Source organism: Sinohyriopsis cumingii, chromosome 8 (genome assembly GCF_028554795.1).
Source record: "Sinohyriopsis cumingii isolate HCF-2022 chromosome 8, ASM2855479v2, whole genome shotgun sequence".
Classification (NCBI taxonomy): Eukaryota; Metazoa; Mollusca; class Bivalvia; order Unionida; family Unionidae; genus Sinohyriopsis; species Sinohyriopsis cumingii.
Window position 1 is genome coordinate 6,840,841 of NC_142968.1, and position 12,894 is coordinate 6,853,734.

Below are 12,894 nucleotides of genomic sequence, written 5' to 3' on the forward strand. Positions count from 1 at the left end.
GTAGGCACAGAGCTACAGATTGACGGTTATAAGTATAGCGCGAACTGACTGCAGTCGTTTAGGCTCCACGTGAAAGTACCTAAATGTGTCACGATGACAAAGTGTGGCAACTTATAAAAGCAAAACTTTGTCCTGATAGAAGGAGAGAAAAAGCTGAAAATATAGATGGAGTATAGTTACCTATGAAGTGAAATCCTCCTCAAACTTGTTGTTGTAGGGTTTAACGCCATTTTTCAGCACAAGATAGGCTATATATAGCGCCAGTATAATTTCTGGAAAAAGAATCTGGTAAAATCCCGGGAAGAGCCACCGACCCGGGAGAAGCTACTGGCAAGCTTTCTCACGTACCCACGTTAGCCGAGCCTGAGACTCGAACCCACGCAGACAGATAAGATGGCAGTGATCCGGAACGGTAAGCGCTTTAGACCACTCGGCGCCCCTCCTCTAACTTGTAGTGGCATATCTTCCACGTAGCGTCTGGCTTTTACGAGGTCTCTCGGGATGACAGCGTACTTCTTGGCAGACGCAGAGGTAATAATTACGATATCCTTACACGTTGGCACCAAGTCTTATATTTAAGCGGATATCACTCTGCCCGACCACAATAGGTTGGCAGACAATATTTAGCTCCCCTGAGCTAAATGTAGTATCTGGGAGGGCTGGATTTGCGAGGTAGTGATAGTTCTCCTAACGTATTATGGGTGGGTAATTTATTCGAATTGGAAATATGTGCATTGGAATTTACCTGCTGATTAAAACAATATAATCTAACAGTGGATTTGCAGTGTACATGTTGGTTTGATAAATTCCAATATACATAACCAAAAACAATTGCAATGCAGACCACTCTGGTGGCCTAGTGGTTAGAGCGTCCGCCTCGGATGCGTGAGTTCGCGGGTTCGAACCCTGGCCCAGTCACACAAAACACTTATTTTAAAAAATGGTACAAACAGCTGCCTCACTAGGCACTCAGCATTAAGAGGATAGTATTAGGACTGGTTAGCCTGGTGTCCTGATAATGTGTCTGGGTGGGACATCATGCTGCATGTCTGCTGCATGATGTCCCAGTGCTAGACATCACTTTAGACTGCCGCACTGCAGACATCGTAGCGATATGACTGATTTGTTTTTAAAGCTACGTTAAAAATCTATATCACAAAAAAATTACAATGACGAAATTGACACATAAACACAGCCTGAATTATAGCATGTTTATTAGGAAATCTTGAGAACTGCATTTTAAGATTCAAGTTTTGACTCTTTTCGCTGTAATTGTCAGAGTTAGTGCATTAATTTTGCATTTCCTTTCTCCAGGTTTTCATCCGTCAGTCCTTGGTGCATCAATAGTTCTCTGACAATCCATAGAAACAAAGTGTTTTGTGTCACTATCAATATGGCATCTGAAACGTTTTAACGCAGTAAAAAGGAAATAATTCATATCAAAATTGCTTAAATCAAAGCTGGTTTTGCATTTATTGTTTTAAAACAACTACTTGCCACAATTTTGGTGTATACAAAGATATATAAAAAAAATCAATGTTGTTGTTGGAGCATATTTTGGTGTTATTAACAACAACACACTTCAAAGGTTTTTTTTTCTGCAGCATGTATCTTTATCTGTTGCTTATCTTACAAGACTTTTCTCTTAAAAAAAGCAAGTGATAGTGAAATTTCGATTTTTAACATAATTTTAACAATTTTCAGACATAACATTACGATGTCTGCTGTGTGACAGTCTATAGTGATGTCTAGCACTAGTCATAATGCTGTAGACATTCTGTCACCAGGCCGACCAGTCCTAACACTAACCTTCTAATGCTGAGCATCTAGAGAGGCAGCTGTCGGTACAATTTTTAACAGTCTTTGGTATGTCTTGGCCATGGTTCAAACCTGTGATCCCTGCATCCAAGGCAGATGCTCTAACAACTAGGCCATCTTAACGCAAGTAAGAGAAAAGAGCAAAAATAACAACCTTTTAAAATTCAACAGATAATATATTTACATGGAATAAAAAGCTAAAGTACAACAAATAAAAAATTACAGGATTGCAAATTAAATCCCAAATAATGCTAGAATTACAGGCACACCTCAAGATAACAACTATTCTGAATAAACTTGAATGGAAATCCAAATTAAACCAAATGCTGAATGTGCCTATATTGGCCAGTATTGTGGTATTGTATTAATATTCTTTTGTTGAATCACAACAACAAAAGTCCAAGTTTCAATTCCCAGTGAATGTCTCTGTCCAAAAATCTTACTTTTTTATGAGCAGTCTGTATTTCCAGAGAAAACTCACTTAAATTGAACAATTTAAGAAATAAATTCCAGCCCAAATTAACTACTCAACAACAACCATAATACAATTCTGCTAGACCTTAAAACAAGAATGAATAATTTTCCCAGTGACAAGATTAATAGAATCTTTGTTGAGGTTTGGACGGACACAAGGAAGTCCCTGTCAAGGGGCTATATTATTTGTTTCCCCTTGGGGCAAGTGGGGAGACAAAATAATGTAACCCTGCGACTGGGATTACCGTACCATGGTACTAAACACCATTAGATTATTGTTCTCACCCAATTTTGTCTGACTGAATTAAAATAACCCTGCATCCTTGCAAATCAGTTAGCATATTTAAAACACAGCATCAATTAGGGAATATTAATATTCTCACTCTTTACAGCGGTCATCAGGTTTTGGCCAATTGGATGAAAATCCTAACAATTATCTAAGAAGACTCTAGCTTTATATAAGCTGCTCTTAGAAATGGAAAACAAAATCAAGAAAAAGTTATAACTGTAGTGTGCTGAAAGTATTTTGCAATGAGCATCTCAAGCCATGTGCATTTGTGTATATCCAATAATGTGCATTAAGATGAATATGTTAATGAGGGCAATGGGGTGACCTGTTGATCCTAAGTACACAAGTTCTACGCATGAGAAAATAGAAATATAAAATCATTGGATATTATTACTGTATAATGTATTACCACATTTCAGTGGTGGATGTCATATGCAGTTGATGACATAAAATAAATTATTTTATATAGTGAAGTTTTAACTTTCACCAGTTCTAATTTGCAAAATGTTTTATGGTAGGGTACAGTATGATACTGTGCAGAACAATGTGCCTACTGGGTACAGCTATCATGAAGTGTATACTGACATCAGGAAATTTCTAATTTCAAGCCTTTCTTGAAAATTTATATTTTCTGTCCTAGAAAGATGGCAAGTGTGGCTAACTAGTGAAATGATAAGCTACATGGAAATATCTTAGTTGAACAGTGTGTGGACTGATGAATGAACCCCTACTGTTGCTAAGTGCATGAGTTTTATTGGTAATACCATTATTATATTTGATTCAACTGGGGCTGACTTTGGGTGTTCAAAAAGTGAGAAGAAACCAGTTTGACGTAACACGCTTCTGTTTTTTGCTTGATTTGATATAGCACTTGAGAGAGATTAGTTATGTGTGGCTGGTGATGTGTATTGCCTGTGTGTCTGGAGCTCTGTTGAAGTTGTATGTGTGTGTGTGTGTGTGTACATGTTTTGCATGGTGGTATCCAAGTTGGTTGGAGAGATTTTAATTTGCTTTTTGTTATGTATCTGTTGATGTTGGTTTTTATAACAAACACATTAGACGAAGCGGAAGGGCCCTGAGTGGCCGAGTGGTCTAAAGCGCTCTCCATTACGGATCACTAAAGGTCAGTTACTACAATTATAATAAAAAACATGAACAATGTCAGGTACACCTGGGGAATCCCAATAACTTACACCCAGACCCAAATAAACATGTTTAACTCTATTAATAATAATCCTAATATTAAAGCCATACATATACAGGATATTTTACTTATGTATTAATATAAATTAAATAGATATCACACTTAAATTGACCACAAACTTCACAATTAAAATGGTTTTCCTCCAATATGGATTTTCACTGCTTCAAAAGTTCATCCCTTGGTCTAGACACTGCACAACATTAAAATGGTATTCTTCAGTGTGTAAGCCAGTCTTCACGTACATTTTCAAATTACCATCCTGATTTAACATTTGCCACAAACTTAACACTTGATCTCTAGTACATGTACCAGGTATGTGGCTATTCAAGGTGAAGCAATTCATTCCTTCCATACCCAAGTTATTCCATACTATACATCTTTATGTGTTTTTCAAAGTACCATCCTGATCGAACATTTGTTGGAATCCTGACACCTGAATGGCTCACCTCTGGTATGTACTGTCATGTGGCTATCCAAGGCACCGCCCAAGCAAAACACTGTATTGTCTACTTCACATTTGAATGGTTTTATTCCAATGTGTATCTTAATTTGCTTTTTCAAACTGCCTCCATGACCAAATATTTTATTACAATACCCATATTTTAATGGGGTTTTTCTTCAGTATGCTGCCTCATGTGGGTCTTCAAGACACTGCTCTGGCTGAACATTTTATTACAAACTTTACATTTGAATGGTTTTTCTCCAGTATGCATGACCATGTGCACTTTCAAATTACTGCTGTGAGTGAACATTTTATTACAAATTACACATTTGAATGTTTTATCTCCCATGTGCATCCTCATGTGGCTCTTTAAATGAGAACTCGAACTAAACATTTTATTACAAACTTCACATTTGAACGGTTTCTCGCCAGTATGAATTATCAGGTGGGTCTTCAATTCGCTGCTCTGGCTGAACATTTTATTACAAACTTCACAACTGAATGGTTTTTCTCCAGTATGAATGGTCATGTGCCTTCTCAAACTACTGTTGTAAGTGAACATTTTATCACAAATTTCACATGTGAATGGTTTTTCTCCCGTGTGCTTTCTCATGTGGGTTTTCAACTCACCACAACGGATGAACATTTTATCACAAACTTTACATTTGAAGGGTTTTTCTCCAGTGTGTATCATCATGTGCGGCCGTAGACTGTAGGACTGACTAAACATTTTATCACAGACATCGCATTTGTATGGTTTTTCTCCAGTGTGTTTTCTGGTATGCCTTTTCAAATCACTTTTAGTTCTGAAGAGTCTATGACAAATTACACATTTGAATGTTTTTTCTTCCGTGTGCATCCTCATGTGGCTCTTTAAATTAGAACTCGTACTAAACAGATTATTACAAACTTCACATTTGAACGGTTTCTCGCCAGTATGAATTATCATGTGAATCTTCAATTCGCTGCTCTCGCTGAACATTTTATTACAAACTTCACAACTGAATGGTTTTTCTCCAGTATGAATGGTCATGTGCCTTTTCAAATTACTGTTGTAAGAGAACATTTTATCACAAATTTCACATGTGAATGGTTTTTCTCCCGTGTGCCTTCTCATGTGGCACTTTAACTCAAAATTCTTACTAAACAGTTTATTACAAACTTGACATTTGAATGGTTTCTCCCCAGTATGAATTCTCATCTGGGTTTTCAAATCACCACTACGGATGAACATTTTATCACAAACTTTACATTTGAAAGGTTTTTCTCCAGAGTGTATCCTCGTATGCCTTTTTAAACCAGCACCATTACTGAATATTTTATCACAAAATTCGCATTTGAATGGTTTTTCTCCCGTAGACTTCATGTTGATCCTGACTTTTAACGCACTGACTTAAAAGTCACCGGCCGTACTCCAACATTTTCCTATTTATATCAGATCTGCATTACATGATTAAAAATAGTCATACTTGCACACAAAAAAACCCCCCAAAAAATTATCAAGGGTAAAGAATAAATAATATTTTAATTACTCGAAATAGAAGTATACAACGCTATTACTTCCCCTTAGTTACGATTTCCCAAATATAGTCGACGCAACCGGAAATGACGTAGATATATCTACAAGACGAAGTACATGCTTCTTGTCGTCGACAAATAAAATACCATAAACTATGGATAGGGAATATTTTAGATGAAACAAATGAAAACTAAATTTACTGTTCAGCCTTATATTGGTATGCGTGCATGACGCACTAGATTGTGCCGCTTTCAGAAATGTTCCATTGTTTCAATTTATTTTGAAAATTCCCGCTAATACAGGTTAAAAGAATCAATGCTGGCTTCTCTGTGTCGGCAGACTTTTAAAAAAAAAGATGAAAGCAATCGGCACACTTAAAATATCCAAAGGAACCAAACTTTGCTTCCTTTTGTCGGCAGACTTCAGAAGAAAAAATCGACACACTAAAAAGATACCAACGCCAATTTTCCGCGGTTGGTTTGCTTTGTAATAAAATAATCTATGTATGTTATATCCTGTCCGTAAGTTTAAACAATGATTTTATTGCTCCATGCCAGTTGTGTTTATCACACAGGATTCTATTTGTTTGCCATATGTAATAATAATTGATGTTTGCAGAGCAAATATTATACACAATAATAACTTGCTTTAATAATACTTTTTAACCCATGCTAGCAAAAAGATTATCATTTGCATTCACATTAAATGTATTTTTTTTAATAAAAAAATGATTTTTTTAATTATTTGCGAGATACCGACTTATAGTTAACCTGGATACAATACAATCTGGGTCAGTTTGCAATAAGTAACTTATCATGCGTAAATGGCAGGTGCCTTCAAGCAATCGGGTGATACTTTCGTCTCATTTGCGATTTTGTTATTTGACATAAGCGATACACACTACACTAAGGATGCATACGCAAGCCGGCATCCGCTACATATACGGAATTTGTGGATATATATATTTTTAAAATAATTTTCGCAGGATGAAAAAAGAAGGAATATATGATAACAATGTAAGGTTACTTTCTTTCATTTTATTTTCAAACAAGTGTATATTGATCAATTTATTTTGTACCGTGAGTGTGTTTGTGTATGCGTGGGGGGGGGGGGCATAAATTAAACACAAAATGATTTCCTTTCTAATTTGTACGGAATAATGGAGCAAATATAATTGACGATATTGACCAGTAATGACAAGCTTTCAATTTACGCGCGCAAACAATAAGACAACTATAAAAATATAAACAAACAATAAAATTAACTGGTAAGAGCTTCAAATTTCAGCAACTGAATACTGACAAAATGCTCAACATTATTCTCTCTCTATCTCTCTCATGTGTAATCTAATATGTATTGTATGAAACTGTGTAAAACCTGAAGCTTAAAATTAAGTGTATTTGCATAATATCTCATGTACACTACCCTTAGCAAAATGTATACGTATTATGTAGAATATTATCTGTTACGTATTTTTGTTTTATAAATGATTATTGATAATTTGACCGGAAGACTTAAATTGAGAATGTCGTTGTCTAGATGCATATATTTGTTTGCATAAAAATGTATATAAATATTTTAATTAGAACAAGCAAGATGTCAGTTTGTGTTTTCTCTCATAAATATGTACGTTACAAAGTATGATTATTTTCTTTCAAAGAATATCAAAATAGTTTATTTAAATTTAGTTTTTTCCCCCTAAAACCTATCTTACATAATATATACTTCTTTGTTGAAGAAAAAGAACGTACAAACTATTGTTAAGTTTAGCCGAATTGTATTTCGAGTTGGGCCGACTTGTCTTTGGGCCAAATTCACTATAATCCGGCATAAATGATACAACTTTCCAATCCCTCCCCTATTCGATCCCACAGATTAAATACACTTTTTTCTGGTAAACATGGTTTTTCGGAAAAAGAAAGAACTTTTTTTCCCCATCATCACTCTTTTGGTAAAATCCGTATGCAATACAGTGCCCATATTTGCTGTATATTTGCATGATCGTATGCTATATCACATAGACATTTCCGTGGGGAAATGAAGCACTTGAATGGCTAGGTTGAATAAAGAGATAAATGTACGTCATATCCGGTTTTGGCACACGGAAACTACCAAATGTTAACGGAGATTGCCAAATAATTTTTCAATTTTATAAAGCGGAGTTTTAAGTCTAATTAAACATTTTTATGGTGTGCATACATAACGAATGCGTTTTCTTTAAAACTATAATAATATCACACGTTTGTACAATATAGGTGGCAGGTGACCTTTAACATTTTATCACGGAAGTGTCTATTCGCACGGCGGCCGTGGGCTAAATTTTGGAAAGACTCTTCGCCGTGCGACCGATAAACTTATTAGAGACGAGTAAAAATATTGCATATTATGTAAACTCAGCTAAAGTCAACTCATACCCATCAATGCCCTTACAGGTTTGTTGACCTAATTTATTTTTTTAAATTTTTTTTTTCTGGTCTATAAACATAAAAAGGAAATTGTTTAGTAATAGTATATATTCCGTATGACGGCCGCGTACTAACTTTCGCACCGTTAGCTATAACAGTATTCGCTCTGAGATCAGTGTCTGTCTAAGATTGGATTAGAAAAGAAATGTCATCCAATGCAGTAATTACTCTGGTCTCCTGGAAATACGTCGACCTGTCACGCACAAGACCCATGATCGAAACCCACCTACGGCATTTATTTTTAAACGTATGCATTATTTTCAATTCTGAAAGAAGTACGTTACTCGCATTTACAGTGCGAATGTACACAGTTTAAGTGTATGCTTTCATTCTGAAAGAACTCTGCTACTCAGATATTATGTGCGAATATGTACACAAAACAACTCAGAACAAGTTTTAACTAAAGTGACTGACAACTATAATAATAATAATAAAATTAATAATAAATTTCGGCTAATGATATAAAGGATAACAATGCAAGGTTATTTCATTCATTTTTTCTTCAAATAAATGTTTGTTTATTTATATTATTGTACCGTGCCGGGTGGGGGGGGGGACACACTCAACACTTAATTACTTCTTTTCTTATTTCTATGGAATAATGGAACAAGTTTGATTGACGATATTGACTGGCAATGACAAGCTTTCAGTTTATGCGCGCACACATTAAGACATCAACTTGAAAAATAAACACGATAAAATTAACTGGTAAGAGCTTCGTATTGCGGCAACTGAACACTGACGAAATGCTTAGCATTATTCTCTTTCTCTCTCTCTCTCTCTCTCTCTCTCTCATTTGTAATCGAGTGTGGATTATATCCAGCGGTGTTACAACTGAAGACAAAAATTAAATATATGTTATAATATCTCATGTACACTACTCTTAAACAAATGTATATGTATTCTGCAGAATATTATCTAAGTGTTATTGTTTTATAAATCAATACTGATAATATCAGAGAAAAATTTAAATTGGGATGTTCGTTGTGCAGATGCAAGTATTATTTAGCAACAAACATATGCAAATTTTTTAATTAGAATGAGCAAGATATGTTAGTTTCTATTTTGTCTCATATATATGTAACTTACTAAGTACAATTATTTTTTTTAAAGAAGATATATATATATATATATATATATATATATATATATATATATATATATATATATATATATATTATCTTACGTCACTTGTTTAGGTTCGAACATAAGAAAGAGTGAAAACAACAAGCTTAGAAAAATGCAATATTTATTTATCCGGAAAAATTCTGTAAAAATGAAGAAGATAAAATATGAATTTACGATTTTATAGAATCAGATCCAAATCATCCGAGAATTATCCAAGAACAATTTTTTTATTGTAGTCCTAATAACACAATGTCCTTCGATTTTACGTTCGAATCCCGACGAAGAATCCAAGATGGAAGACGATGATGTATGCTGCAATCTTAGTGTTGTAGACTACAGTTCCTTGTAGAATCAAGAATTATCACTCCGGTTTCTGATAGCTGAATAATTTTTTATATTTTTTTATAGAAAACTGTTGTTGTTCTACAATATTAAACGAGAGTAGTGAATAGGGTCACCCTAGCCTCAATGGAAATTAGCATTACAGGACCCCTTGGGCCACTCTAGCCTCAATATAAATTTAACATGGGGAAAAATCATGAGCCACTCTAGCCTCAAGGGGAATTTAACATGGGGAAAAAGTGTTGGGCCACTCTAGCCTCAAGGGGAATTTAACATGGAAAAAAATCTTGGGACTGTATATTGTCAAGCGAAAAGGGAATAGGGTCGGGACCCTATTTTAATATGCTCCCGACCTGATAGGTCTATGGAAAGGGAACAGGGGAGAGGGATATAAAACACACACACACACACAGAGTCTATCTCTTTTCGAGAGATTGGAGTGGCCCTGAAAAAGGCCTTTGGGTTTATGTTAATGTATCCATTAACATAAAGGGCACCGCATTGGTCTTCTTCTTGTCCTTAGGCTGCGCCTCACTGTAGGACCGTAAATCAGGACTCTTTTGAGGCATCCTTGCCTCTCCACGTAAATCCTACGTATCCATAGACTTGTGGTGGTCCTATGGACAACTGTCCACTTGGATCGGACATACATGGGTATGTCCGTCCTGAACATCATCGTTGACACAAGCGTAGAAGATTGTACATTGGTCCACATCTTGAGGCGCCGATTAACAGGTGAAATAATGCAGTGAACTGCACTTATTTATAGGGAGAGAAAGGATTGAAACGGATTGAGTTCGTTGACCAATCCGAACACGCGTTACAAAATTCAGTTAGCCCACATCCAATCCGAAGAGAGCAGTCTGTGACGTCACGTAGTCTATATAGATTCGCTAGCGCCTGTGCAAAGTCAATCCATGGGACAGTTTTTCAACATGACGGAAACTCAGAAAACGATCAATTGGGGTGCACCGACGGTGGAGACTACCCAAGGGAATCCGGACTTACTTTCAGAAGAGGTGAATTGGGATTTTGTGGACTTTCTTACCTCGCAAGAATTTGTTCCGGAACCTTCATCACCTTCATTACCGCACGTGGAGAAATTTAGACAGAGACAGAAAGAAGAATTGGAGAAATTTATACAACAGCAAAAGGAAGCGGAACAAGCTTTTCTCCTACAGCAACAGCAGCAAGAAGAAGAGGTAAGAAAAAAACAAGAAGAAGAAGCAGCAGCAGCAAAGAAACAAGGGTGTCAAAATCAAACGGTCACGGTACTGTTAGACATTTTAGCGGAGTTAAGAAGTCTGAAACAAATGTATCAGACTTCTTTATCACTACCGAAGAGAATACGACCTTCCCGAGCTAAACACGCCAAAACCTGTGACTAAGCCTACCATACCACCCTTAGTGATTTCAACCAAATCATCATCATCATCATCATCATCAATAGTACGCAGTCCAGAATGAGGCCTTGGCCGTGGCAAAGGCTTAAGGCAGTTAAAGTTGATTGCTTAAACTCACCCCTACACCAAAAAAGGCCCTTTTCAGGGCCACCCACGTCTCTCGAAAAGAGATCGACTTTCAATTGCCAATAACTCAAAAAAAACCCCAAACATTTTACCCCTGTAGTACGTGTCTGTGTATGAGTGCGTGAGTATAGGTTCTTATTTTAAAATCAAAACCCAAAGACACTTACGTTATATAATTAATTTATTCTTTTATAAATATTTACAATTCAATTCACAATTCACAACAAAACACTCTAAAAAGTTCATAGACTTCTTCTGTCTCATTATTTACTCTCTCTGTTTTTTAAATTTCTTCACAATCACAGTCTTTTCCTCCTCTTCCTCTTCACTTTCTTCCCTTCTTCTTTTCTTCTCCTGTTTCTTTTTCTTCACCTGTCTGCTTTCTTCCTCCTCTTCTTCCTCTTCTTCTTTCTCTGAAGAATCCCTCTCTTCTTCTGACTCCTCTTGTTTCTTTTTTAGGCAATCTGGAGACCAATGTCCTTTTTATTGACAATAATAACAGGTATCTTGACTTTTGTCTTTTCTAACCCCTTTTTTCTTTTTTGACGGTCTGGACACTCTGAAGACCAATGCCCTTTCTTTTGACAGAAATAGCAAGTATCTTCACTTTTATCTCGAAAAGAAGGAGAGTAGTCCGAAGGCTGGTCTGAAGAAATTTTTCTAATAACCCCTCGCAAAGCTGATGAAACGTTCGATTTGGGTAGTCTCTTCCATCGTTGTGCTCAGCTAGAGAGTGAAATGAATAGTGAAAAGACAAGACACATGCCCTTTATATACACTGGTCTACCATGACTATAAAGTAGCCCATGGTGTTTAAACTTTAGTCATTTGACTTTTTGCATTCAAGATGAAACGATCCAATTCATTTGAGAAGAAAGAAGAAAGTAAGAGGCAGAAACGTGATCTATCGCCTCGTACCAGAGCTGAAGTCTTGGCACAAATTCATGCCAACCCAAATAAGACGATCGCTTGAGACTTTCCATACAACACGACGGTTTGAAATCCCGTTTGGATCGAGTTTAGCAGCCCTGCAGAATTGACCGCTTCCAAAGTCATGGACAAGATTCAACACGTACAACAATCCAATGACCAGTTTGACATCACCGATGGCAAAGCCACACTGGAGGTGAACGAGCTTCGCAGCACCAAAACAAGTCTCGTCCGATTTAACAACCCTCAAGACCAGATGTGTTTAGCCAGGGCTATCGTGGTGGGACGAACTTATGTCAACAAGAATGACACGGCAGAATGGAAAAGAGCCTGGGAAACTATTCGACAATCGGACCGAGCCAAACAACGAAACGAAGCAGAACTCCTGTTACAACAAGCCGGCTTGCCCAAAGACACACCCTGTGGCATTCCTGAAATGCAAAAGTTGCAAGATGTCCTAGGGATGGAAAATACATTCACCTTTATCATCACGATGACCATTTCGATACCATTACCAGTATCACTGGATTCCTGGGATACAGGTATTACCGTGAGAAAAGTGACTATGGTTATAATAATCGAGAGCAACACAAACATTGCGGATCGAAATGCTCAGGATGTTTGGCCTCTCAACCCTGTCTGAGCGAAGGGCAAGAACCAGTGCATTGTCCTGCTTGTCTGCGCACGTTTGTCAGCCCTGCCTGTTACCAACAACATCTGAAAACGCAAGGTTCACAGCAGAAATGTGCTTGTC

The 12,894-nt window shown here is 36.7% G+C and overlaps 1 protein-coding gene across 1 annotated transcript; it reads right to left on the reverse strand.

Annotated features, from left to right (window-relative positions):
* Nucleotides 1-1,907: 1,907 nt before the first annotated feature.
* Nucleotides 1,908-5,816, reverse strand: LOC149792914 (uncharacterized). The gene has a single exon (XM_089966757.1). It carries the CDS (start codon nucleotides 5,591-5,593, stop codon nucleotides 4,388-4,390), a length of 1,206 nt encoding a protein of 401 aa, XP_089822883.1. The 5' UTR covers nucleotides 5,594-5,816; the 3' UTR covers nucleotides 1,908-4,387.
* Between the last annotated feature and the right edge of the window lie 7,078 nt (nucleotides 5,817-12,894).

Coding starts and splice junctions, on each gene's coding strand:
- LOC149792914 (XM_089966757.1), bottom strand. CDS start 5,593: ATGAAGTCTACGGGAGAAAAACCATTCAAATGCGAATTTTGTGATAAA.